Raw genomic sequence first — 27214 nt, forward strand, 5'->3', positions numbered from 1 at the left:
ATGATGTGGAGTTTCCTTTGAGATAGGGGGATCAGAAAGCATAAAGTGGGGAATGGGAATTTGATCCACAAGGGGAAGAATCTATGTGTGATTTGTACATTGTATTCCTTGCAGGAAAGAAAGGCAACTTTTCATTGAGTCCAGATGCAAACCTAGACCACTTCTCCTTGTCTCAATTTTCTTCTTTTCCAAATGCAAACCTAGACCACTTGTTCGAAGAATTTCTAGGATTTACTGCTGAGAAATTTGTCTCTGGCGAGCAGGATTTCTCTCGTCAAGTTCACTCTCTCCACACTAACCAACTCTAGAAAAGTTGATAGATACATTTCTTTATGACCAAAGAGGTTATGAGACTGACTCCAACCTCAAATAGTCACTGTTGAGAAAATTATTTAGTGGTTTGGTGACTTAACTCAATAGCTTAGCTTGGTTGATGGCTCAGCAACGTGATTGACTTGGAGAAGAAGCCTAGCTAGTTGAGAGGAGCAGCATGACAACTTAATAGTAGGTCTTAAAGGCATTACTTTTGAAGCAATAGCATACAGTTTGAAATCTAAAATAGATAGTTTGGTAGAATCTTAATGCCTCTGTCTTTAGAGAAAGTTGACCATTTATCTAATCCATATCTAGTATTCGAATTCTTGAATGATAAAAGAAAAAAGTCCACCCTCTCTACTATTCCTTATTAGTTGTTTGAGGACTGATTTTGCCATACATAACCAAATTACGATTAATATTTAAGTAGATTTCTTATCTACCACCAACCATATTTGCAAAATAAAAAGTGTAAATTACTCTGATATCTTTTATAAATTTTTTATCCTTTAGAATTTAGTCTCAATTTTATATACCATCTTTCCAATTAGGTAATTTTTAGATATTAATTTCTTTAGAAGTAATTATTGATGGATTACAAATGAGTCTCAAGGGGATTCTGATCCGAACCAATTCCTAAATACAACTCAGTCCGGCCCATTACATTATTATGGGCCGTTATTTATCTTGGGCTTCTACGTCTGGCCCAATATCACCACACTTATAACCCGAATCTCGAGGCATATGTTCTTATTATTTTTTTTTCCAAATAAAAATTCCAATATTTTTTCTCGCCTTCGCCGCCGCCACCGCTGCCACCGTCCTCTTCCTCCTCCTCCTCCTCCTCCTCCTTCTCCTTCGATGCATCTACGTCTCAAACCACTCCTTCCTCCTATCAATATTGTTCTCAGAAGCTACTCTTCTCTCCCTTCTTCCCCGATCTCCCACTCCGACCTCGAACTCCTCGTCCGCCGTCATTACCGCTCGCCCAAGTTCCACTCCCTTCTCTCCTCCGTCGTCTCTCTCCCCTCCACCTTACTCCTCGCCGCCTCCAACCTCCTCTCTCGCTCTCACCCTTCCATCTCTTCCTCATGTCCTCCTCTTCCTTCTCCCCTCCCCTTCTCCCTCTCTTCTCTCTCCCTCTCTCTCCGCCTTGGTTCTCTCGAACCCACCTCCCATTTAATCCATATACCCTCATCAAGGCTTAAAGGCGCCGCCTTGGCGCTCCCGAACCTCGACCTCAAAGTTGCGATGGAAGCCGTTCGGATGGTCCTCGCTCTCGTCTTTGAGTCCCGGTTCGCCACCTTCTCCTACGGCGGCCGCCGCCACACCGCCGTCCGGTACCTCAAGTCCGCCGTCGAAAACCCCACGTGGTGGTTTCGCGTCGTCCTCCGCCGGGAGCCCTTCGGGCGACGTCACGTGCGTCGTCTGTGTACCGCCATTGGAGAGAAGATCGAGGACCCTGCACTCCTAACCCTAATCGAGAGGCTGTTCATATCGGAGGCGGTCTCGATCGAGCTCGGTGGGGTCGAATTGGGAAGAGGGTTTCCCCAAGAGAGCGAGCTCAGCTCGATTTTTATCAATATCTACTTCGATTCAGTTGATAAGGAGATCCAAAAGATACGGGAGGAGGTGCATAAGGAGAACCCTAGGGTTGGGGGTCTGGAAACAGGGGAGGATCCCAGGGTTTTTCATCGACCCATTAGGGTTTATGCTGTCAGGTACTTAGATGAGATATTGGTTATCACTTCTGGGTCGAAATTATTCACCATGAACATAAAAGATCGGATCTTGAAGCACTTGGAGGATGATTTGGAGCTGAAAGTTGATAAATTGAGGTCCTCAATCCATAGTGCAGTGTCTGAAAAGATGGAATTCATGGGAATGGAGCTCCAGGCGGTGCTGCCTTCGGTTCTGCACCCCCCCATGTCGGAGAAGGCCATCCGGGCAAGGAAGAAGTACTTGAAGAGGAAGGCAGCGAAGGCCCAGGAGCTGAAGAATGCGCGTGAGACTAGAAGGAAGAAGCTGGGATTGAAGATTCTGAACCATTTGTTCAAGAAGATCAAGCGTGGCCATCTGTTCGAGTTCGATTTCCGAATCGAGAACGAGGTTAGAGAGGTGTTCAGGAGTTGGGCTGCGGAGGTGGCGGTTGAGTATTTCGAGTCTAGAGAGCATCGCTGGGGCTGGCACCGGATGCTGACCGCCGGCGATTTCTTGTCTTTGAAGAGAGTGCGGGATCAATTGCCACTGGAATTGGTGGAATCCTATGATCAGTTTCAGGAGAAGGTTGACAAGTACTTGATGCCTGTGAGAGCCAGCAAAGTCTTCGAGGACGAGACGCGACAAGCTGAAGAAGAAGAAGAAGAGGAGGAGGAGAAGAGGTATGCTAAGAGAACAGTGGAGGACTTGGCGGAGCTGCGGATGAGGGTCAACGCACCTATAGAGCTTGTAAGGAAAGCTATAAAATTGGCCGGGTTCACGAATAACATGGGACGGCCGCGGCCGATCAAGCTACTCATCTGCTTGGATGATGCTGATATCATCAGATGGTATGCCGGCGTGGGGAGGAGATGGTTGGATTTCTTCTGCTGTTGTAGAAACTTCAAAACGGTCAAGACTGTCGTCAACTACCACTTGAGGTTCTCTTGTTTCTTGACATTGGCGGCGAAACACGAGTGCACCAAGAGACAAGCCATTAGCCATTACTCAAAGGATCTCAAGGTAATAACTGATCATGGTGGAGGGGAAGAGGTGTTTTTTCCGACCGAGAGGGAGATAAAGATGATGGGCGACGAGAATCTTTCCGACCCAATGCCTGTGGACGGTGTCCTGTCGATGATTTTAGTCAGACTGGCGGTCAGTGGATCTTCAAGTTCATGCTTGGCTCATTTCTGCAGTAGAACGGATACTACGCTTTATCGAGTGCGTTTACTTCAGAACCGTCTGAATGTGGATCCCTTGAATGAGAAGAAGTGGGTGCCTGGAATGGGAGCGATTCATGAGAGTCTGAACAAGAAATGTCTTCCATTATGCACGACCCATGCGAGTGATTTGTTTCTGGGCAGGATTACTCTTCGAGACATCGATTGTACTTCATTTCTGGAAGCTGATTGATTGCCCTCTGTCCCAAAGGCGCAGGAGATTCAGAAATTTCTATACTGGGAGTTGCATGTATGTTCTGTTGAAATCTATATTTCCTCCTAAGAGAATTCCAAATCCATTTAAATACTCTGATTTGAGTATTTTCCAGACAAAGTGTAATCCTCGTCGCCCTCCAACCTCCTCTTCCTTCTCCCTCTCTCTCCGCCTTGGTTCTCTCGAACCCACCTCCCATTTGGTCCTTGCACCCTCATCAGGGCTTGAAGGCGCCGCCTTGGCGCTCGCAAACCTCGACCTCAAAGTCGCCATGGAAGCAAGTCCTTTCGGATGGGCCTCGTCCTCATCTCCGAGTCCCGTTTCGCCCAAGTCCGCCGTCGAAAACCCCACGCGGTGGTTTCGCGTCGTCATCCGCCAGGAGCTGTTCGGGCGACGCCACTCCCAACCCTAGTCGAGAGGCTGTTCATATCGGAGGCGGTCTCCATCGAGCTCAGCGGAGTCCAATAGCGGGATCCGAAAACCGAAGCACCACGTGAGTGCAATGAGAATCCGACACGTGCCCTTCTCTCATTAGGTTAGAAGCTCTTCCGCATCTATAAAAACCAGAGAACCCTAAGATTTGCTCATCTTGTGAAAACCGCAGGTGTTCCTCCGGAGTTCTACGCCGCCTCTTATTTTTAGTTTTTCCTTTTTTTTTCCTATTTTTTTGTGGTTTCATCTTGCTCTCATTATTTTCCATGGCGATGTGGGTCTTTCTTTTGTTACGAAATATCTTGATCTCTCTTATGATTTTATTAAAATTTTGGGCTCTAAATAAAAGAGTCAACAGCAGGAGCCTTTTCAATGGCAATACATCCTGTCTGCCGCATAGAGCCCAAACTAAAAGCCAGTGGAAGATTGCTTGGATATCTCATCTTCCGTTATTCCAAAGCCACAATGCCTGGCAACACTTCGATTCCACTAAAAAAAAAAAGCAAAATTTTACGGCTAATTTTGGTCAAATTTGGTTTTTTTTTTTTGGTCTGATAAAGTTGAGATTTTTACAAGGGGGATAGAGATTTGGTTGGCATTACCTCAGACAACGGGTGCTTTGCTTCTTTGTCATGGCAGGCTACCTTTTGCATGGTGCCTAGATGGAGATCATATACTGTGAGGCTTCTACACGATTGGAGGGGTGCACCTTTTCTCTTAGCCCCCTTCAAATTGAAGAAACCACATTTAAAATTTTCTTCCCCTTGAAATAATTTTGTTGTGGTGTTTCAAATCTCTTAAATTCCTTTTTATTACGGTGTTCACGATGTTGTATTGTTTTTTTCCGACATGGATTAGAAGTGCTGCTATTGGTATAACTCATGCAGAACTTGCAAGTCCAAGATTATGAGTTGAATCGGATCAAAGACATGGGTGATGCACAAGATACGCTGTGATAAAACAAAAAGGGTTCGTAGAAAGGAAACAATACCAACTGCTGTTGTAGAAACTTTAAAATGGCTAAGACGGTTGCCAGTTACCACGTAAGGTTCTCTTGTTTCTTGACAATGGGAGAGAAGCATGGGTGTACCAAAGAGACGAGCCGTTAGTCATTATTCTAAGGATCTGAGGGTAACACATTATAATGGAGTGGAAGAGGATGATGGGGGTGACAACAGATGGTGTGCTGTCAATGATTTTAGTCAGACTAAGGAGACAATGGATCTTCAAATTCATGCTTGGCCTATTGCTGTGGTACAACAGAATCAATAGATACTATGCTATATTGAGTAAGTTTACTTCGGAATCGTCTGTGGATCCCTTGAATGAGAACAAGTGGTGCCTGGAAATGGTTGCAATTCATGAGAGTCTGAACAAGAAATGTTCCATTGTGCATGATGCATGCTGTGTGATTTGAGCCGCGGCAGTATTACTCTTCAAGACATTGATTGTACTTCATTTGTGGATGTGGAAGGCGCTTCACCAAGTACTGATTCTCTCATATCAACTGGAAGTTGATTGATTGTTCTTTATCCCAAAGGTGCAGAAGATCTAGATTTTCACTCAGGATAAATTTCTATCCTGGTCCTGCAGTTCTGCTTTGATATCGCAAGACTTCTGAGTGCTCTCTTTCTGAAGTATGTTTAACCAAGTTGGAAGTTCTATACAGCTATATTTAATGTTGTTCCAATGTCGTTGGAAGTTCTATACAGCTATATCACATTGGGATGGGAGTACCAAGTTAACTTTTGAGTTCGGAATCATGTATGTTCTGTTGAAAACTATTTGCTCATAGTTCAGATCTTTTAATTGAAATGGGTCATATGGTTGTCAGTGTTCTACATGTAAGTAGATTCTAGTTTTTGACTCCATGTGGTCTTTAAAAAAATTAGTATTGGTTACATTTCATATTAAATCAGTATCTGGATTCTTCAGCCTTTAGGATATGCTGAAATCGAATGACAGCTAGATACAGTTATTTTTAAAATCCAAAATATTCATTTGAAGACATGTTTCAGTTTCTTTTGCAGTTGATAATATCTCATTGTGGAAACAATTAATTAAGCACCAGAAGGCCAGATAATTCTAAGCAAGTTTGAAATTTTGAACCTCCGCAGGTGAGCAATACTTTGTTCTCTACTGCATCTTCTGTGTTGTTAAGGCTTTTAGGTTAAGAGATGCTTTATTCAAAACTTATAAACTCAAATTTCATGATACCTTCTCTTCTTGGTTGTGACGTCTAGTGCAAGTAATTGTGAACTGAAATTAGGTGAGTTTGAAGATCCTTAAGAATCTAGTTTATCTGTGATTTTCCATTTTGCTAACATATTCTTATTCAGTTGGGAACATTAAAGTACAATATTATTTACCTTGGTAGGTATTAAGATCATTTATGTCCAAATCTTTGTTGTGATTTCACACATTTCTAGTTGCAGAAAAAATTGATTTTTCTTACTTTCATTTTAATTTCCATGGTGATGTGGGTCTTTGTCGATACGAAATATTTTGATTTCTTTCGTGGCTTTATTTATTTATTTATTTTTGGGCTCTAAAAAAGAGTCAACAGCAGGAGCCTATTCAATGGCAATAAATCCTGTCTGCCGCATAGAGCCCAAACCAAAAGCCAGTGGAAGATTGCTTGGATATCTAATCTTCAGTTATTCCAATGCCACAATACCTGGCAACACTCTGATTCTACTTTAAAAAAATGCAAATTTAGTCAAATTAGGCTTTTTAATATGATAAAGTTGAGATTTTTACAAGGAGGATAGAGATTTGGTTGGCATTACTTCAGACAACGGGTGCGGCTACCTTTTGCATAGTGCCTAGATGGAGATCATACAGTTTGAGGCTGCTACAAGATTGGAGGGGTGTATGTTTCCCTTTAGCCCCTTTCAAATTGAAGAAGCCACATTTTTTTAAGTTTATTGTTCCCCTGGAAACAATGATTTTCTACTGTTTTGAATCCCTCGATTCCTTTTTATTACATTATGGTGAATGATTTAGTTTTGTTCGGGATGTATGGATTTTTCCGACATGGATTAGAAGTGCTGATGAGAGCTATTGGTATAACTCATGCATAACTTGTAAGTCTCAGATTATGAGTTGAATCAGATCAAAAACATTGGTGATGAACAAGATAGGCTGTGATAAAACAAAAAGAACTCATAGAAAGGAAACTACATAAGTGGATATGTTCCTGAGTAATAGCATGGAATTGGTTTTACAAGAATGGAAGCATATAGTGGAAATTTTTTGGTTTTTGTCATAGGATTTTTGAGAAGGTGTTGTCAAGTTTATGAGAGAAGAGTTCAAGAGTTGAAACTTTTAAGAATTGTTTCATTAAGTCTACTAGGATGCTTTTATCTCGCACACTTGTCCTAACCTTGAGTAATGAAAATTTGAAATTAATAGAAGTAAAACTATGTATGTATGTAGCCTGAATAATATCGGGCAAGATAATCTGATTGAATTCACCATAGCATTTTATAATATATATATTATAAAATATTAGCAGATATTTGTCAAAAGTATTATAGCAACGCAATATTTAAATGTGTAGAGAAGAGGCTTACTATAAGGGCCTACTAAAATGCCAAAGGTAGTATTTCAACTTTCAAACACTATGCAGCTCTTCTAAATAAGACAGATCAATATATTATCTCAGATATATATTGGGCCAATTTGAGCTGAGCAAGTCTCTAACCATCTATGACAAGTCATAGTTTATAGTTTTGGTTTCACTTTTAGTTCCTGCTTGGTTAAAAAGTTAAAACATTTCGGTCATTTTTATTATGGTTTCATTGCATCAGTTTAAGCCTTGTTAGTAGTTTGTTAATCTTATTTTTCAATGCATCATAAAATCTCATAGCATTTAAGCAACAAGTTGATATTCAAGTCAAATTCAGCTTTGAATTCAAAGTATATTAAAATAAATTGTTATTAGCTAGTTTTGATGGACATGTTCAGACTGGATAGGAGTGAAATGTGAAATGCTCCGACAAAATGTCGGTTTCAGATGAACTTCAGACCATGTGACAGACAATGATATATTGTCTCTGATATATATTAAGGCATCATTCAAACGAGCTCGAGCAGCTTGCGAGCCCATGAGCTGGGCTGATGCCCCTTACTATCAACACTATACTTCTCTCTCTTTTTTCCCAATGGATGTTCAAATCATACATAATTAGTGCAAAGCCATTGCTAATGTAATGTCACCTATGTGATGAAATACAAGCAAATGAATGGTTTACGTTGATATAGAGAACAAATTATCATTTAGTGATCCAACTCTGTTAATCTGTTATCACCTTGCTTCCTTCTTTCTCCACCACTTCACTTTTCCTTCCTGTTCCCTCCTTCCCCTCTTCCTCCTGTTGACCAGGTTGGCAATCCTTTGACTTCTCCCCTTCCTCCTGCTTGTTTATTTGACTCATTTCATGATCATTTATCTCTTGTCTACTTACACTCTCAACCTTCCTCTCCACTTCATTAACCTTTCCCTTGCCTTCAGCTGTTGCCACCTCATGCTGTTGACCTGACTCCCGTGGTGATATTACTGTCTCAAAGGCACCTACCAGATCTTTAATTTTGGCATTCTTCTCAAAGGCACCTACCAGAGCTTTAACTTTGTTGCTCTTCACTGCATGCTTGCTCATTGTCTTCTCTATGACATCATTATAAGCCGGCGATGTCTCCTTTCCTTGCATCTCATGCATTTTCTGTGCTGAACTCTCTTTCTCTACCTTCTTTACCACCACTTTTGCCTCACACTCCTTTACCTTGGACCTCTTATCCTCCACCGGAGAGCCCTTACATTGCTTGCTTGAAGTCTGGTCATGCTTATTTGCAGCCATAGCTGCAGTGTCAGGTAGAGTTTCAATTCTCTTTGTCATAGCTTTTGGCAGACTTCTTGTCCTTGCGAGAATCTTTGATGCTTTCTCTATATTAACAGGGATGGTTGATCTTATTGGTGTTCTGGGAGGATTGTGTTTCTCTGAGGTTTGCTCATTCTTCTTGCGGCCGCTGCAGTTGGCGTTGCGGTATGAACTTATTGTAGGCCGGAGGTAGTTTGGCTTTGGCTTTTCCGGTAACATTGAAGTGTCTTGACCACGCAAGTCGATGCTTGAATGCCTCGCTGGCATGACATGGATCCTTCTTGGAGTAGAAGGAGCTGACATGCTCTTCTCTTTAAAGATGTTCTCTTCCTTAGCTTTTGCAGCCATGGGCAGTAACTTTACTGCAGGTAAATAGCATGTGAGAGAGATGGTTACTGAGAAGAGCTAGGAGATGAATGAAACATATGACAAGGAAGAAGAAAAGATAATGAACTCAGCTTCAGCCTTCAGCATATACTAGATCCTCTTGAGACCTTCTATGTGTTAAAAAATACTTTTTAGTGTGACAAATATTATGCACTTATTTTCCTGGCAGATGCTTTAGGTTATTCATCACAAGTTTTTGATGGTTCTAAGTCTGCTTTTATATGTCAAAATGATTTTTCTGCATCCAAAATAGACCCAAATGATGGATTTGTGAATGCAAAATACTCTAATTCTTGGGTCTCAGACCAAAGATTTCATGTATTAATATTCTGTAACAATCTATCTGGGTGAGACCAAAGGTTTTGAAATTATGTGATCATCCATGACAGATGTCTGATTAAACATGATACCATGCTAACAGGGACAGAGGTATGCACAAAACTTCTTGGAAAAAAAACAATTGCATCACTGATGACACAATCTCATGTCCTTGAAGTATAAACATTAGAAAAGTAAGTATCAAAATTTGACTCAAATTGAGGAAAAGAAGAAAAGTATATGAAAATTTGCCTCAAATTGAGAGGAAAAATAAGAATCTGGAGCACTTTGACAGAGTTACATGCTCATGGTGAGATATATTCCAATTCAAACTCTGCAAAAGGAATTTTTAAAGAAATGTACCTTGTTAATGGAATAATCTAGTTGTTCTTAGACTTTTCATGAACAGAGGAGATAAGAAAGATGTGAGGGATAACAGGGGGGGGGAGAGAGATTAGGTGGTTTACTTGGAATGGTAGAAATTGGATTAGTTATTAGCTGTTCTAAACTAAGGTTTGACCAGGTCAAAATATAATATTTTATTAATGAGATCACAAATCTATATGCTAATCATAGTCTTTTATGCTATATAGTTTAAATAGCCGGGCTAAGAAACGGACCAGAGTCCCATATTGAGTTAATTTAAGGTAACTAAATTTTCACTATCACTGAAAAAAAATAATTTATAGAACCCATAATCTATGAAATTGATTTAGATTTTTCAGTAAAACAAATCCTAAGTGAATATAGTATGACTTGGAAGAGCAAAATAATGATGCAAGGATGAGGTGTCTTCTTCATCCTTGCAACCATTCTATATTATTGAATTATTTCCCCCACCTAACATTATTTATCCAAAATAAATAAGACAGAGAAGTTGATATCTTCTTCAAATGATAGTCTCTACAGTAATCATACTTTAGAATCAAAATTAGTTGATAATTGTATAGTATTTTATTACGGACAGTCTTTCGAAGGGAAGCCCTTACTATTTCTACATTTGGATCTCCCTCTCGGAGATTTGGAAGCCCTTATTGATCTAAAATAAGCTTTGACGAGTTCTCTGCAGTAATTGTCTTATAGTGCTGTAACGACTTACCCTTCACTTTCTTTCTCCCTTTCGGATCCTCTCTTCGGAGGTTATTTTTTTTGTCAAAAAAAAAAAAAATACTACACTAAACAAAGTTTTAGGTATCATTAATAAAAGTAGTTACAAATATTTAGTTGGCCCACTTTGCATAGATTTTTTTTTTAAAAAGGAAGATTATTATATTATTTATAGTAGTAGTAGCTACCATGATCATATTTCTTGACATTATATCAAGAAATTAATCTAGAAGAGGTGTCTTGAGGACAATTACAATTAAAAAAACCCACCTTAATTAATGACCTCTTCGTCATGAACAATGGATAATTATATATATATATATATATATATATATATATATATATATAATGACTGATAGTTTCGAGTCTATGAAAGCAACCTCTTCAGCAACGTAGGATTCAATCAGTTCACAAAGAAAGAATCCAAAGATAGATCCAAGATTTATGTTCGTCGATTAAATATCTTGTAGAGTTTATCCCAAAAGTCAACAGGTTGGCTGGGAAATTTATTTTGTCAACCGCCACCTCAGGAGGGACCAAATCAACCTCTAAATGTTTTTTTTCCCAAGATTAGATAAAATCCGACGGTCCAAATTCGTAGGAAGAATCCAAAAGGCACATTCTTTCTAATTCGTTTGGCTTCTTGTATATAAGAGTACATAATTAGAAAAGACTCTTAGTACTTGGATTACAACCATTTCCATATTGTAGAATATTTTAAGCATTTAATCAAGAGCTTTGCCAATTGCCACCATGGAAGGAGGAGAGCAGAAGAGGAAGGTGGTGGTGGTCGGCGGCGGGATGGCCGGCGGGCTCCTCGCCAAGAACTTGCAGTTTGCTGCGGATGTTGTTCTGATCGATCCGTGAGAGTCTCAACTTCTCATAATGTTGTTCAAAATTGTGTCTTTTTTTTTTGTTTTTGTTTTTGTTTTTAGAGGATTAGATTCTTGTTCTTGTTGATTGCAAACAGGAGACATTTTTATGCTGTTTTGCTTCATGGGTCTGCTATGAGAGTTTTGTGAGAACTGTTGATTAGTTTTTGGCATGTTGGTTTTGTGTAGATTGATCTAAAATAGAGTTACATCCATATATTTGTTGCATTTAGGATCAAATTAGAGTAAAGAAACAAAAGAAAAAGAGATCATTTTGACATTTTAGGGCAAGATATATTGCAGAATTATTTTTTCCTGACCTAATTTTTAATTTTTGCTAGGAAAGAGTATTATGAGATCAGTTGGGCAGATCTGAGATCAATGGTGGAGCCATCATTTGCAGAGAGAACGCTGATCAAGCACTCACAATACCTTGTCAATGGGACTGTCATCACTTCCCCTGCAATCAATGTAACTGAGAGAGAGGTCTTGATAGACGAGGGCCGCACGGTCCCATACGATTATCTGGTCATCGCCACCGGCCATGCCGACTCCGTTCCACTGAGCAAGAACGACAGGATCAATCAGTTCCAAGAAGGCATGTTTTGTTATCATCTGTTCTTTGTTCATGCATTTTAGTTTGATTTGATTTCTAAATTTTACTCGTTTTCTCTCATTGGTGTGATACATAGTAGCATATAATTGAACAATTTTCGTGATGTCAGTTGCGCGTGTTAGTATATACCTACCTTGTTTATTTCTGCAAATATAGTTGTCTAATATGGACTAGCAATTTATATGTTGTAGTTTGGTGTTTAATTGCAATACATTCTTCTTTTCAAATTGTTGATGAACTTAAGATTATCATGTCAAATTTCAGACAACAAGAAGATTAAATCATCCAGCTCTATCCTAATCATTGGAGGTGGTCCCACGGGAGTTGAACTTGCTGGAGAGATTGCTACTGACTACCCTGAGAAGAAGGTGACTCTTGTTCATAAAGGATCAAGATTGCTAGAATTTATCGGGCCGAAAGCTTCTGCAAAGGCTCAGAAATGGTTGAAATCAAAGAGAGTGGAAGTACTCTTAGAACAAACAGTTGATGTCGATTATGTATCAGAAGGTACCAGAGAGTTCAAAACATCAGCTGGAAAATCCATCACAGCAGATTGCTACTTTGTTTGTGTCGGTAGACCAGTGGGCTCGCAGTGGCTGAAGGAAAGTATCTTAAGTGAAAGCTTGGATGATTATGGTAGATTGATGGTTGATCAGAATCTAAGAGTCAAAGGTCGATCGAATATTTTCGCCATCGGAGACATCACTGATGTTCGTGTAAGTGTCAAAGTTTTCTACAAATTTCCTCTCAATCTTGTAGTTTATTTTGCAATTAAAATCGACATTCTTTAACCACACTAAGATCATTTCAATCTATTGGTTTACCAGTTGCTTTTCATATGTAGTAGATAATATCTGGCTAGAAATTCAGATAGATCCAAGAAAAGGTTTCTCTAGATTTAGATTGATATCTGTCTATGTACTAGATTGATATTGAGTACCATAGGATATATTAATCAGCCCCATATTACTTCCAGAATAATCTTTCAAGTCTCTGAGCAAACTTGTTCAGGGAATTGGTCTAGGTCCTCTTTTCTCTAGCAAATCAAATTGATTGTAATGTTTTAATCATAAAACAACTGGAATAAACTAGAAAGACTCTTCATGACCTAATCAAATAAGATTTATCATGTATTCGAAACCTAGTTCTGACTCGTGTTTTATGAGCAGGAAATTAAACAAGGATATCTAGCTATAAATCATGCAATGATGGTAACTAAGAACTTGAAGCTTTTGATGAATGGAGAAGAAGAAAGCAAACTGGCCATCTACAAACCTCCTACTTCAACAATAGCAATGGTCTCCTTAGGAAGGAAATCTGGAATCATGCAGCTTCCATTCACGACAATCGGTGGCCGCTTGCCTGGATGGATCAAATCCAAGGACTTATTTGTGGGAAAAACTAGGAAAGCAATGGGTATAACATCCTAATTCCATTAAAAATTATTGGAGATTATACATATATAATATGTATGCATATGATTGAGGTGATATTATAGATTCTTCCATGGAGTGTTGTAGTGTCTCAGTTTTGTCATCTTTTGTGTATGATTATGGAGTGGTTATATGGACAGTTTATAGCTTGTATTAAGTTTTGTACATGGCCTGAATTGGTTGGAATAAAGTTTTAGTTGGTGCTTAATATCATCCTGGTCTTTTTGTTACTCATATGGGTACAATTAATCCACTATTATATTGGCTTTTGTGGCATTCATAGAAAATTGAGATGGAAAAATAATAATATTTGCCATCCATGCTGATAATGATTTGCATGTAACTTTCTTTAACCAGTTGTCATGCTCATTAACATCATAAAACAATTTCATCAGAAAAAAAAAACATCATACATCAAACAATAAGTAGAATAGATCCTATATCCATTTACCTTAATACAGATATAACAACAGATTTCTCACAATTTGCGAGTTAGGATCTCAAATATATATTGTTTTGCCCGATTTTAACTTACCCTCGTGTGTACATTAAATTTAAACGGTTTAACCCTCTATGCCCTAGACGGCTAGACTAAATTAAGATTGTTAGTTTTTCTATCCAAAACTAATTTTGCGCGACGAACCACCCCTACTATCATTGGTGTTTTCTGTCAAGTAGCTAATTGATCAAACTACTTCTATCATCATCAAATCAGACTCTATTTCTTTCTTTTTACAGCCCTATTAACAGTTACTTGACTAGCGCAAATTAGTTTGGATCACCATAAGGATTAATCCTTGGAGGTTAAAATACATAAAGATGCGAAATATAAACTGTAGATAACCTTATCTAGCAATACAAACTGGATTGGTTTTCTTGTGATGAAGAGGAAAAGATATTAGAATAGGCATCAGTTGGAAATTTCCATGGCATACAATTCTTTGCTCCCATTTGATGAATGTCACAGATGAATTGGAAATCACTAAGGACAATGAAACATCATCATGGTACTGAAATATCAATGATGGATCATGTGGTATAAAGTTCAAGAAAGGAACTTTAGCCACACACAGACAAAACATGCAAGTGAGAATAATTCCAAGATGTATGGAAGTTGCACACACAAAGAATCAAACTTTATTGATCAAACAAACCAAAGGTGCAAGCTGGTTTCCAACCACATATGCTCTACACTGCTGTACATAGCTTTCAATCTCTGGACGACATAAATATGACTTCATACTCTAGGAGAAAGCTTTTACCTTCGGAAACAATCGTTAAGCAAAGAAAATTGCCCGGGGAGAAAAAAAATGCAAGCTCACAACCAAACCTGTGACCTTAGAAAAGAATAACTCAACAGCTAATAGAAAAGCTGAAAACAAGGGAAAAAAATGGTAGACCTAAGATGGGTGACGATATGAAACATTTGGGAGCATTAGCAGTTAAAAAGCCAATGATTTTTCCCCCTCATATCTATTTATGGGTCCCTTGACCCAGACAAACTGACCTTTCAGGGACTAATCACATCATTAACTAAAAGAGAGCAGGTGTGTCATACACTTAAGCAGGCCATAACCATCGTCTGTGCTAAGGGTCAAAATGGAAACCTCAAAACATCCAATAGTCTTAGAACAGTTGAAGAGCCATCTTGAGCCTGCTCTGCTTCCACTTGGGTAGCTTCAAGAAAGCTTCCTTTGTCATGCCAAACTTTTCTTTAAACTCAGATGAAGATAAATAAGTCTGCATTTATTTGGAGGAAAGATTAGCTCTTAAAATAGGCCAAGGTAATAGAGTCAGAAGGTAAACGATTTACCTCTCGCTTTGTCACATCAATTTCTGTGACAGGATCAGTAGACGTGGTTTTTAGGCGTTCATAGGGGAAAGTTGGGAGCCCTTCTTCGTCTTCAGGCTCATCCTCCTTTACATCTTCCTGTATTGTGAGAGCTTCAATTCTACTGCTCATTGAGTTCTCCTTGGCATTTGCCTCTGGTTTTGGTTTGTTTGCCTCAGGGCTCACTTTAACCAAAAGAATGGAAAAGGTTATTTTTCCACTACAGATGCATCTATTTGCTGTTAGAAGAGTGTGCTCACATACATACCTTTCAATGATTTTGGTATAAGAGTTTGCGCAGGCCGGTCAAAAGAAGAAGTAAGTGCAGCAATTGCTGCTGACTTAGGTGCCAGTGTAGCAGAATCAGGTGTTACTGATTTGGGATAAAGTTTTCTGACTACTGGAGGAGGGGTTGAAAGATTTCTGGCATTTGGATTTTCAAAGTTGGCAGCCAGTGCAGTAAAGGCAGGAGATCTTCCTCTAACACGAACACGTTCAGGGCTAAAGGACATGCTTCGGGAGCGCTGAGATTTATCTGGTACACTAGACCTTCCTCCATATGATGTTGGTGTCCTCCGTTTGGGTTTCTGAGAGCAACAGCAGAAATCTAATCAGTTTGGTAATTCCAATAATAACATTCTTCGAGGAAAGATATTTGAAATTTTGAAGCAGAGCATGCATGAACATATTCAGTAACATACATGCTAAAATAATGAAGCTAAAGTGTTGATAAATAATTTAATATTGCAGTTCTGATTGATAAAAACTAATAGCAGGATGTAACTTTGACCCTTACTGTCGATATCTCTAAATCAGGAATTCAAACTTACAAATATTTCAAACTTACCAAACTTCAAAATTTGGATAAGAACACTACTATAGTGCAGAGTTAAGCCTGTGGATTCTAGGAAAGAATGGAACCTGAGTGTTTTGCTGATAACCAAGGGAAGAAAGAAATAGTCAAAGAATTCCTATACAAAATGCAACTAATACAGCTGCATGCCATCTCTCTAGTCAATAAAAGGAAAAGGCAAGTCGTATAGGAGTAACAATGTAAACACCTCGATACAAGATGAACAACTATCTCACAGCCAATAAAGCATGAATTTTATAAACTATTTAAGTATTTTTGTCTTCCTCTGGCATTAACAGATGTAAATTGATCCCTTAGAATTCCTCTCACCATGTTTTCTCAATTTTATCCATATATCCTATTAAAATTACAAACCAAATATATGATTTACCATTGTGATGAATAATATATTAATATTAGGTTCATATATATGGCATCTTACATCAAGTGCTGGCGTTCCTCCATTTTTCACTATAGCAAGCTTCCTCTGGAATGAATTGCCGTGCATCTGCAACAAAAAGAAGTTTGAGAGCCACATGGTACATACATAAACTATATTGTAAAATTATAACCAACAAGAACAAAATCAAAGATAAACATGTAAGGTTGACTGGAAATGCTCTGGATCAAAGATTTCAAGAACTTCTTCTTTATGATGAATACTTACTGCTGATTTTGCAGAGTCCCAGGTAAAGAACCGTGTAAAGAAGGGTGGTTCACTTCCTTCCGTAACAACATACAGTGGAGTTTCTCGAGATAGGTTCTCCATAAGAAAATCGAGCTCAAGAAATTTCTGGTGAAAGTAGAAAAATAAAACTATAATAAACCAAAAAGATGTCCACAAAGCAAAATATGAAAATTGACTAGAATGTAAAAATTTTCTATGAAGCTATCATATATGTCATATACCTCTCCAATGTTCAAAGCTTGTAATCTATGCTTTGAATCCACCTGCTGTCCAATCCAGACAAAGATGTCTGAATGACTGTCCAGAATGAATATATCTTCTGTCATCAGATCATCTTGAGTGAAGTTGAATATTTCTATGACCTGCAAGCACAACATAGCAAAATATAACAGCTTCATACTTTATATATTGAAGAAAAATAGAAAACAAAAGGATATGACAGATGCTCCTATGCACACCTTCAGACTGCCTTCATAGCACCATTTGCATATCATAACAAGTTTGTTCAACAAAACAAAGCATGCAAAAGATTAGCCAGACATGTAGGAGAATATCTGCTATCCAACATATAATGAGTCCACAAATCCTAAAAAATAAATTTTGTACTTACCTTTCGAGAAAGTGCAAGATAAAAGGTGAGGATCATTTTCTTGTTCTCTCCCAATCTTATGACTAGGGTATTCAGATTTTCCTCCTAATAAACTCCAAAACTGCTCAGTTTCTGTTCCTTCTTTTTGTGGTTTAGACTGCAGATTTGGCTGCATAGATAAATAACATACCAAAATAAGTAAGAAAATATTAATCTCACCGTGCAAACGAAGTATGTGAAACTACAAAATGTCAAAATTTCTTTACGAATGCTTTTGAATGTGGACTTGGGTAAAAATATTTTAAAAGGAGCAAATTCAGCAAGAAATCCTGCTTGGAAACTTCTTCATAGTAGGCTAGAAGTATAGAACTACCTTTGGTTCCACTCATCATTTCATATGTATCAACTTCTGAAGGAATGAAAAAGAAAACCGTTGGACATTACTGAATGTCAGAAATTTCTGCCCATATCAGATGATATATATTACTTAATGAAATTTAGGAGAAACTAAGGGGTCGCCCTTTGGGAATTTTCCTTGCACTAAAGTAAGTGCCACATCAGAAAATTGCACTACTGCATAATCCCATGTACATAAACTGTGGTTAACGTAACTAAATATGGTTATTCTCAATAAAAGCTAATGCATGTCAGCACTTGAGATTGGAAAAGTAAATGAAGAGAATTATTATCATACAAATTACAGGTACAGCTTTCTAACTTCTCCGAAGTGTTATGCATTATATGCATGGACCCTGCCGACCACCGATCTTGCCACAAAGAGGGAGAGAAAAAGAGGGGGACTACTCACCTTCACTCTTCGACTTCGTTGCCGTCGTTGTGCCTATCATTCACGTGCCGGAGAACTCCGCGGATGAAGGCGTCACTGCATTCCATGCCGATGCCCTAGCCCTAGCCCTAGCCTGAGGAGGAAGAAGACCTCGGGCGGATCAGGGCGGGTGAATAAAGACTTAAGTTGCGGAGGTCTTCTTCCTCCTTAGGCTAGGGCTAGGGCTAGGGCATCCGCATGGAATGCAACGACGCCTTCATCGACAGAGCTCTCTAGCAGCGAACGACGGCAACGCTGGCGGCAACGGAAGCTCGACGACGAGCGGATTGCCGCTAAGAGGTGTGTTGTGCAACATCCCTCGTGCCACGTGCCGGTACACCGCCGGCACAATAAGTGCCGACCAGCACGACCATCGTTGATTATATATGAGAACGCAACATTTAATCAATTAAGTGCTGACTCTTTTAATAATTTTACATATTAAAGCACTATTCAGAAAATGAGACATGAATGTAAGGTCAAAAGTTTCATGCCAATAGTAAAAACTAGGAGTGCGTAAAACTAGTTTTCCATCCAATTTGTTCAAGGAGTTGACTAAAAATCATTATGCAAAACAATTATAGGTATGAAATGAGACTCCAAGACAGCATAAACTCTATGAATCATAACGTATAATTTGAAAAGAAACATTCATGAAAGTATATGTACAAATAATGAGGAAGATCTTATCAGACCTTAATCACATCTAGCTGCCTTTCAATAAGCTCTTGGTCCACTGAGGTGCTAAGGCTTCCGGACCATGTAAAGACAGTATTCCCATCATGTAGTATGTAGCAGTAAGATGAATTCAGAGATGATGCTACCTGATCAAAGTAAAATATAGAATCATCACAAGATTTAGATCGTAGCAAAATCAACTGAGATGGAATTGTTAGGCGTTGTTTGGTTTGAGACTAAGCTCCGAACTCGATTATTTAGTTACTGGACCAGTTTAGGAGTCCCTGAACCACTTAGAGGGGTCCCTAAACTCAAAACAAACAAGGTCTTATATACTTATGTAAAACACATCAAGTGATATTAAAAATAAATTATAAAGATAAATTCAGACAGTATACCGGTTCAACTTGAATTGCTTGCATATTATCTGGTCCTGAACCTTGAACTCGGAAAAGAGCAATTCCATCTTCTGAATATGTATCATCATCAATGGCATTTTCAGTAACAAAGTTCTTATACCCAGAACTGACACCCCCCTACGATAACAAAAATATACATCAGAAAACATGATGTGCTAAAATCAAACTATTTTACAACATAAATCTTTGGGAAAGAAAAGAAAATAAACTCCCAATCCTAGGATAGTAAGGTTGACCTTGTATACAACAAAGCTCTGGAATATAGAGAAGAATTGAATTGATTCCTTTCCCTCATAAAGGCGAGCCTGTAAGTAACCATGAAACTATTAGATCACAAATATATATTAAAAAACATCTAGTGAAGTCCAGCGCAGGAACCAAAATGATGAATTACCTGAACAGCCTGCGACTTTACAGATTCAACAATCTTGCTAGCAAGTGAGATAGATGCAGTCCTCTCCTCCTGTAACCAACAGATGTGCTTTAGTACATGCTAGTTGCTTGGACATGCAATGTGTAAAAAGTGTAAATTCAGCTTGAAGCTGCTTCATTTGGATATAGACCCGTAAAGGATAGTCTAATGGATCTCTTTAGCAGCCACTTTACCAAATTAAAAAAATTAAAGTTTGAGAAGAAAGAGAGGAGAAGAGGAGAAAGAGATTAAAGAGGAATTTAAGATTTCTTTTTCAAATCCCATCAAAAGGTAATTTTTTTTTCTTTCATTTTCTTTAGTATTTCTTTTGTTTTACAGGTTAAAAACTAATATGGGTTGTATACATTATAGATCTAGTTAATTTTGCTAGATCTATCAATTGCAAAAGTCTGTCCTTCTACATAGATCTAGCATTTTTGCTGCCACTTTTAAAGCTAGCATCCATCTTCCTTCTCATAATAAGATGTTTATCAGAATAAGTTCTATACAAATGGATTTACACATGCATTATAGTTAAGCAATTTCAGATCTTTGACAAAAAACCCTTTCATCCTTTTCACTCTAAAATAAAGAACCTACCGATTGAATAGACATAACATGGCTCCATATATGTATCAAATCTGTCTAATGGCTAGTTCGTAAAATCTTTTCTGCATCTATAAATGATGACTTGGCTCAGACCAAATAGTTGTTGCTGGTGCACATGACTTGGACAAATCCAAATGCATGTCAGCCACTGCGTTAGAAAAAGGAGCATCCAATGTTGAAAAGGGTTCCTACAGGGCTGCAGACATGACCCCCTCTTACCATAATTGGATCACAGAGTACTTCTGGCTTTTCCTTAGTTTTATGGCATGCAAAGAATAACACATATTTCACAAATGACCAGAACAATGTAGAGCTTCTTGATGAAAGCTTATGTTCATATACTTGTTTTGACACCACGTCTTTTGCGAAAGATACTGACACCTTTTTTTGAGCAAAAACACTAAAATTTAAGAAGGTGCTTTAGGCTCTTAGCTATTATTGGTTGCCTAGTTAGCAGTAGTCCAGCAGTGAATTCTGGAACATAGTTCTCCATATGAGCATCTCCTATCAATTACGTAGAAGAAACTACTTATTTCATCCGAAAAATAAGGACATATAATAATTTAATGCTCTGCAATTTTCTCCAACTTTCTGCAAATTATTAGTGAGTATGTATGGGCTTGATGTTTTGTTTCGAGAAAGTCGGACACTGCAAACCAGAGAAAGAAGAAAATGAACAATAAGACAAAAGACTCAAGCTTCCGATATAGGATCATCTAAAAAGAACAAGTAGATCATTGTCATTAACTCATCCCAATCTTCCTTTATAAAGTAATCAATATAATGATGACGCAACCCTTTCAAAATTCCAACTTTCTTCATTTGTTACTATCTACAATTGAATATTGGAAAGCACACCTTTCCTGTCAAGACTTTACTAAAAAGATGCTAAATGTGGATTTATTGAGCTCAGTTCACAAGTTAGTTATAACCTACAGCAGGGTATTAGAAAGTATAAGTGATTTTCTTGTCAAGGTATTACTATCAGAAAAGATGCTAAAAGGAACACAGATTTACCTGGATGCTCTTCTTCCCAAACCAAGTGCCAATAAGATATTCCTCTTTATCATCTCCAGGATATGTATATTGAAAAACATAGCAGTCTCCACTATAAAACTTCGTTTGGTCAGAAGATGAAAGAAGAGTCTTTTCCTTGCCATTTACTCGCCAAACCTATGAGATTTGAAGAAACTTGATTTAGCATATAATCCATGTTGCAAAATCAGGCCAAAGGACTCCATGGCATTGAATTTACTCATTTAGACATGAAGAAGGAAAGTATGCATTTACCCATCCAGAAGTGCATGTTTGCAAAACTTTGCAGAGTGAAAATGCTTATATCCCCTTCCAAATAGGTCCTTAAATGAAAATAGTTATAGGGTAATTTCAAAGTTATGTGAACTTATGAAGGCAAATTTCAGTTCTGAATTTTTGAGAGGATGTATAAGAAAACATGAGTTTGGAGAGGCAAATGGCAAAAGCTTTAAATTGCTGACTAGCTTCTGTCCCTATTATGAATTTATGATATCTATGGAAGGAAAAGGAACAAGGAAACACCTGTAAGTTGCCTGTACAGTCGATATATGGTTGAGGCTCTTCTTTTACCGGGGCAGCTTTCATAAGGCCCTTAACGTTCAATCCTTGGCGTTTGAGAAGTGCTGCAGAAAGAAAGTAAATCAGATGCAACAAACATCATTAAGGTATGTAATTCAATGAGATGAAAAGGACACAAATTTACTCACTAACCTGCAACTTTGCCTCTTCCTTCCTCAGATACAGCCACATCAGTTGTTTGCGGCCATTTATCAAACTTTGATTTAAACATTACAGTCTCAAATCCCTCTATTATGCGGATAATATAGGCTTTTGGTCGGCTAGCCTCATTAAGTAATTCCTACAAAGGAAAATGATACAATATCATATGGCTGTACAAAACAAACCAAATGGCTAAAGAAAACACAGAGAGCATGTCGAATCCCCAGCCACCAGATCCATGAGATATTTCTCACTAGTGCTACTTGAATTAGTGGAGGAAAATCTTGAAGGGACTACAAAGACTATTGATCTAATAAACCTGCTACTTATGGGATAACAACAGTCAATCTAAAATGATGACTTTAAGTTAGGTTATTGAACCATCCTCATCTTTAGGCTCCTTTCATCCTTCACACAAGAGTGAAATATTACACATGAATCTTATTTAGTCCTACAAAGATATTTTAACCAAGAAATTAGGAGATTTACTTCCGCAGCAGCACTTGCACTTTTTCTATCTTCTAATGATGTATTTCTGCCCGTCCACACAAAGATTTCGACACCACTGTCTAGCAGGTAACACTTGTCTGTCTCTAGCAACTCTCTTGTTAATGTTTCGGAATCAACAGGAACTTTTTGTCCTTTATTGACACTATAAAGAAAACAAAAGAGCAATCAGAAAGAAGAAGCATCGGTTAATATATATTAAAAAAAAGCATCAGAGTATGCTTTGGAGTTTGGATAAGATTTAGAGAAGAATGAAAAATGCACCAGTGACAAACTTAAATAACTAGTTTCCAGATAGGAGCTCAGGACAATGAGTTACCAGAGCAATTTTGCCGTAAAGGTCTCATCTTTTCCGTTATCCTCAGAGATTGCCTTCCTTGGTAGAGGAGCAAAGCCACCAAAGAAACCCCAAAACTCACCAGCATCAGCGTCAGCCATCAATTTCCCATCCTCTGTGGGAGACAATCTACATTATCAAGTCTGGAAATTTAACTTAAAACCACTCAGTTAGGTATTTGGACAGAGTCAACTTACCAACAGCTGCAACCTCGCATTTCCCCTCATGGTAAGTGTCTTTAATATACTGCACAACTTCAAGAGCTTTAGCCCTCTCTTGAATAGATGAGTTGGACCCATTAAATTGGAAAATCTTGGACTCTGTATCCAGAATGAATATGTCATCATGATTGAGGGACGACCGAGCAAAAGGAACCTGATGAAAGCAGAAAGTCAGAAAACTCAAATGAGTTAAAGATAGCATTGATGTATGGCATACCTCTTTCACATGGACAACATGCTTTCCTTTGCAGACTAATAAACGTGTAACATGTTCACGCTCATTGATTTCAGTATGCTTGAAACCAGATGCCACCCCACCTTGCTGCGGTATAATACATGGTTTGAAATAGGAAAGGAACTTCTCAGTCTCATTACCCTGTACTTCGCGATATTGAACAGCACGTCCCCCTAGGGCTGCATCCAATTCTACAGTTTTAATTGCAGCTGTACCAGCTTCATCCTGTATGAATTTAATTTAAGGGTAAGTAACAAGTTGCAGATTTACAATCACATAGTGTTTGTATCAATGAATAGCTGACCTGACTAGTATCTTTACCAAGCCAGTAGTGGATGTCATGGCGGAGAGAACCATTTTTTAAGGCAGATGTCTGTTGAAAAAACAAGAAACTATGATGTAAAGGTAGTAACATAAAAGAAAAGTTTGAGTCTATAGAGACTTAGCATTATGAACATTTTTATCTACCTATGTGCATGTCTAATATTCAAGGAAATGATAACTTTAACATTGTGAAAAATAGACAAGGCCAACAAAAAGGCATGTGTCACGAGATGCTGGAAATAACACAATTTATCATCAAGAATTAAATACTGCAACCTTGGCAGAATAGTTTGTACTTTGTAGAAGCAGCATAATACTACAGGAGTCATCTTATCAAAAATCAAATTAAACAACAAAACATGAATGGAGCATGCATATTATGATTCTTCTTCAGTGAAAAGCGTCATAACATACTGGAAAAGAAAAAAGAACACTGTATTCTGGTTCTGAGAAGCTGATGAAATGATGATACAGGAAATGCAAACCCAATTTATCGAAATGAATATTTTAAGATATAAGTTCATGAATAAAATCCTAGACAAAGAAAAATAATTTACATATTAATAGTAAGTTCAATAAGGTACCTTTAAAATTACATATGAATCTCCAGTGAAAAATTTTCCACAAGAAGACTTTGGCACAGGAACTGGGCGGAAATTTTCAATACGCCATATCTCCAATCCACTGAGAGAATTAAGGATTATAATTGTAACACTATAATGCAGGGTAATGCAAGGGCAAAGGAAGATAATAATGATCACACAAGAAGGGAAACAACAAGAAGCATTCTACCACATATTTAAACTTTTCATTGTTCTCATGCTAATATTGAGCATAACACATGTAACTTATTTTGTGATTGGTTTAAGAAGGAAACTTTCACCATGATTCTTAATCTTCTAACTAGCATTTATCATATACTTTTAAGTTCAATAATTAGAAATCTTGTCTCTCTTTTGGCGCAAATCCTCTAATCTGCACATGATTGAAATATTTCTAACAGCCATCAAAAGCTACTTATCTTGGATTTATGCAGGATGCTTAGATTTTAGATGCTTTCTTGATGATTATAGCTTCAATCAGAAAATTTTCTACTAATCCACTCAATAAATGTTAGATAATTCAAGCAGTAGAAGTCTACTGAGAAGCTTTTATCCATGTCTAAATTAAAAGGCTACTATAAGACAGTTGTCCGACATAATATTTATGTAAAAGTTCATATTTTCTGACCAAGTGTTGTCTGCAAACAACATACATAGAACAATCTAGTAACTACTAATCAAGCTAGTCTATAGCAAAGTAGCAAAACAAGGATACGCTTTCTGTCCAGCCCCTTGAAAAGCAGAGTCTAAGTCCTTCAGAGACACAGCCATATTGCCCTTGCTCCTTTGGAAATTACTTTTGGGTGACTTTGCTTTCAAAAGAGAAGAAAATGTATGCTGCAAGAAGACATTCATAGACAAATGAAGAGTTAGTATGAAGTTCAGTCAATAGAGAAATAGATTATAAAAAATGGCCAAGTTCATTAAATTTGAAAGCATTTGAGTCGAGCTAAATCTCCTGTGAGGACACAAAACCAATATTCTAGCATAACCATAAAAAGCATGAGAAATCAGATAATTCAGGACTAAGAACATCAAACTGAAGAATATTGTAACCGATAAAGACTACATGCGAAATGGTTATAAAGAATATTGTAACCGATAAAAACATATCCTTTCAAATAGAGTTAGAAAGGATATGTTTTGCCTCAAACGATTGAAGTAAGTTATCCAAACAAGGCAAAGTCAGGATTGAAAAGAACTTTGAAAGTCTTTGATGCAGAAGAAAAATTCTTGACATGAATCTAAAGGTTACTTAGATACCCAAGAACACTGTTTCACAGATAATGCATGCAGCCATAAGTCTCAAGGATAGCGAAATGCAGCATTCCTAATCAATGCTTATATATGAGAAATTTCACAATGACGGATTTTACGTTGCTTCCACCCAACAGAGGCAAGAAATGCCCAAAGTATACTCCCACAAATCACTTTCTGCTGACAACCATCATAACAACCTGAGAATATGAAACTCATAGGAACACCACCAAACACACATCAGATGGCCATTAAAATAGCTAGATTACAGTCTAGATACCGAATGCCGAACTGCAGGGAACCAAACGAGTTGATGAAATCCAAAATAAGTGGCTTGGCAACTAAACCAAATTCAGCAACCTCCATGATAGTTCTTGCATTCCACAAGCATCCTTGTCACCCATATACTGAATTACGAAATTGCAGACGATTCAAAATTTCCTCAGATGCAATTGTAAAAAGAATATGCATGGAACAGTCGATTTCAACGGTCATCACGATGCACAAAGATTTAAGCTTTTTCTTATCATTTAGCTAAAATGTCAAGAACCAGAGGAATCCCCATATCCAACAGCTGAAAACAACGTGCATCAGTAGTCAAAAAGACTCCTTTCACATCGAAACCAGCATCCTTCGCATCAAAATGAGATCTTTTTACAATCATCAGCTAGAATCCCAAAAAATTGGATCCAAACACGAGAAGAAACTCTCATCGATCGACACCCATACCTTCGCCGCACCCCCAGGGCTCCCCATCTCGTTTCCACAACCAGATCGGTCCCCCGGAGCCAAGGGACGAGCGACCAATAACCAAAACTACTCTAATTTGGTTCAATTCCCTCGAATTAAAGACACCCACGTCTCCAACGACCGAAGCACGATTAAAAAATTCCGGAAAACATCGAGAAACAAATAAAAAAATCTCACCTCAGGGACTCGAGCGGAACGGAGAGGGTAGAATAGAAACTTTGGAGAACTCTTAATTGATCGATCTCGTAGGAGAAGGAAGAGAAGGGAGTGAGAGGAAAAGGTCACACCCGAGAAAAAAGGGGGGGAAAAAGAATAAAAGAAAGCGAGGGAGGCGAATGATGAGAGTGAGGCGTGCTTATCGCTAATGGTAGCGAACGGAGAAGACCCAGTGATGGACTGAAATTTAATTATAAATTCTTCCTCCTTTTTCCTGGAAGGGCTTTTCTGCAAAATTATCGACAGTATTCACCCTCTTCTCTAATTTACATAAAATTCGGGTTTCTTTTGGAAGTTATTTTCCCGAAAGAGGTGGTCGGCCACCGGCCATCGGGGTCACTAGGGATAAGACGCATGTCCCCCAATGTAGGGAATTCCTCCTTGTGCAATGCGATAAGAACACATGTTAATCTAGTACATGTGGCGGAGTCCTATTTGCTCTTTCGAGTGTTATTTGTTTTATATGTTGTGCTCCGCTGAGTAAGTGATGGGCTGGAAAGATGACAGGTAGGTGGCGCAAACTTTCTTGCTACTTTTGCGATTTGGTCCTTTTACTTGTTAGTTATTGCTCAACAATCCTATGTTAACGCGGTAAGAGTTTCTCGGCATG

The 27214-nt window shown here is 38.2% G+C and overlaps 3 protein-coding genes across 11 annotated transcripts; 2 read left to right on the forward strand and 1 right to left on the reverse strand.

Moving 5' to 3' along the window:
• Positions 1 to 1045: 1045 nt before the first annotated feature.
• Positions 1046 to 9358, forward strand: LOC140793645 (nuclear intron maturase 3, mitochondrial). 8 transcript variants are annotated; one of them, XM_073145257.1, is made up of 3 exons: positions 1046 to 5726; positions 5901 to 8755; positions 8840 to 9358. In XM_073145257.1, exon 1 carries the CDS (start codon positions 1060 to 1062, stop codon positions 3427 to 3429), a length of 2370 nt encoding a protein of 789 aa, XP_073001358.1. In that variant the 5' UTR covers positions 1046 to 1059; the 3' UTR covers positions 3430 to 5726; positions 5901 to 8755; positions 8840 to 9358. The 8 variants fall into 8 exon arrangements, with proteins under 8 accessions (XP_073001358.1, XP_073001363.1, XP_073001357.1 ...); XM_073145262.1 differs by having other exon boundaries at positions 5901 to 5999; XM_073145256.1 differs by having other exon boundaries at positions 5913 to 8755.
• Positions 9359 to 11207: 1849 nt separating this feature from the next.
• LOC140794304 (uncharacterized) lies at positions 11208 to 13708 on the forward strand. 2 transcript variants are annotated; one of them, XM_073146288.1, is made up of 4 exons: positions 11208 to 11437; positions 11788 to 12044; positions 12327 to 12778; positions 13232 to 13708. In XM_073146288.1, the coding sequence occupies exons 1-4, from the start codon at positions 11328 to 11330 to the stop codon at positions 13490 to 13492; spliced, it is 1080 nt and encodes a 359-aa protein (XP_073002389.1). In that variant the 5' UTR covers positions 11208 to 11327; the 3' UTR covers positions 13493 to 13708. The 2 variants fall into 2 exon arrangements, with proteins under 2 accessions (XP_073002389.1, XP_073002390.1); XM_073146289.1 differs by having other exon boundaries at positions 11253 to 11437; positions 11793 to 12044.
• A 901-nt stretch (positions 13709 to 14609) lies between these two features.
• LOC140793880 (villin-5-like) lies at positions 14610 to 26754 on the reverse strand. The gene is made up of 23 exons (XM_073145645.1): positions 26566 to 26754; positions 25097 to 25218; positions 24364 to 24463; positions 23760 to 23828; positions 23438 to 23680; positions 23197 to 23374; positions 22982 to 23114; positions 22645 to 22807; positions 22147 to 22294; positions 21958 to 22058; positions 21418 to 21573; positions 19774 to 19842; positions 19616 to 19684; positions 19359 to 19496; positions 18978 to 19106; positions 17478 to 17625; positions 17326 to 17336; positions 17089 to 17229; positions 16847 to 16972; positions 16622 to 16687; positions 15595 to 15913; positions 15309 to 15511; positions 14610 to 15235 (listed from the first exon to the last, which is right to left on the reverse strand). The coding sequence occupies exons 2-23, from the start codon at positions 25150 to 25152 to the stop codon at positions 15122 to 15124; spliced, it is 2880 nt and encodes a 959-aa protein (XP_073001746.1). The 5' UTR covers positions 25153 to 25218; positions 26566 to 26754; the 3' UTR covers positions 14610 to 15121.
• Positions 26755 to 27214: the final 460 nt, after the last annotated feature.

The sequence above is a fragment of the Typha latifolia genome, chromosome 8 (assembly GCF_019914945.1).
Source record: "Typha latifolia isolate L0001 chromosome 8, TyphaL0001v2, whole genome shotgun sequence".
In the NCBI taxonomy this organism is placed as follows: Eukaryota; Viridiplantae; Streptophyta; class Magnoliopsida; order Poales; family Typhaceae; genus Typha; species Typha latifolia.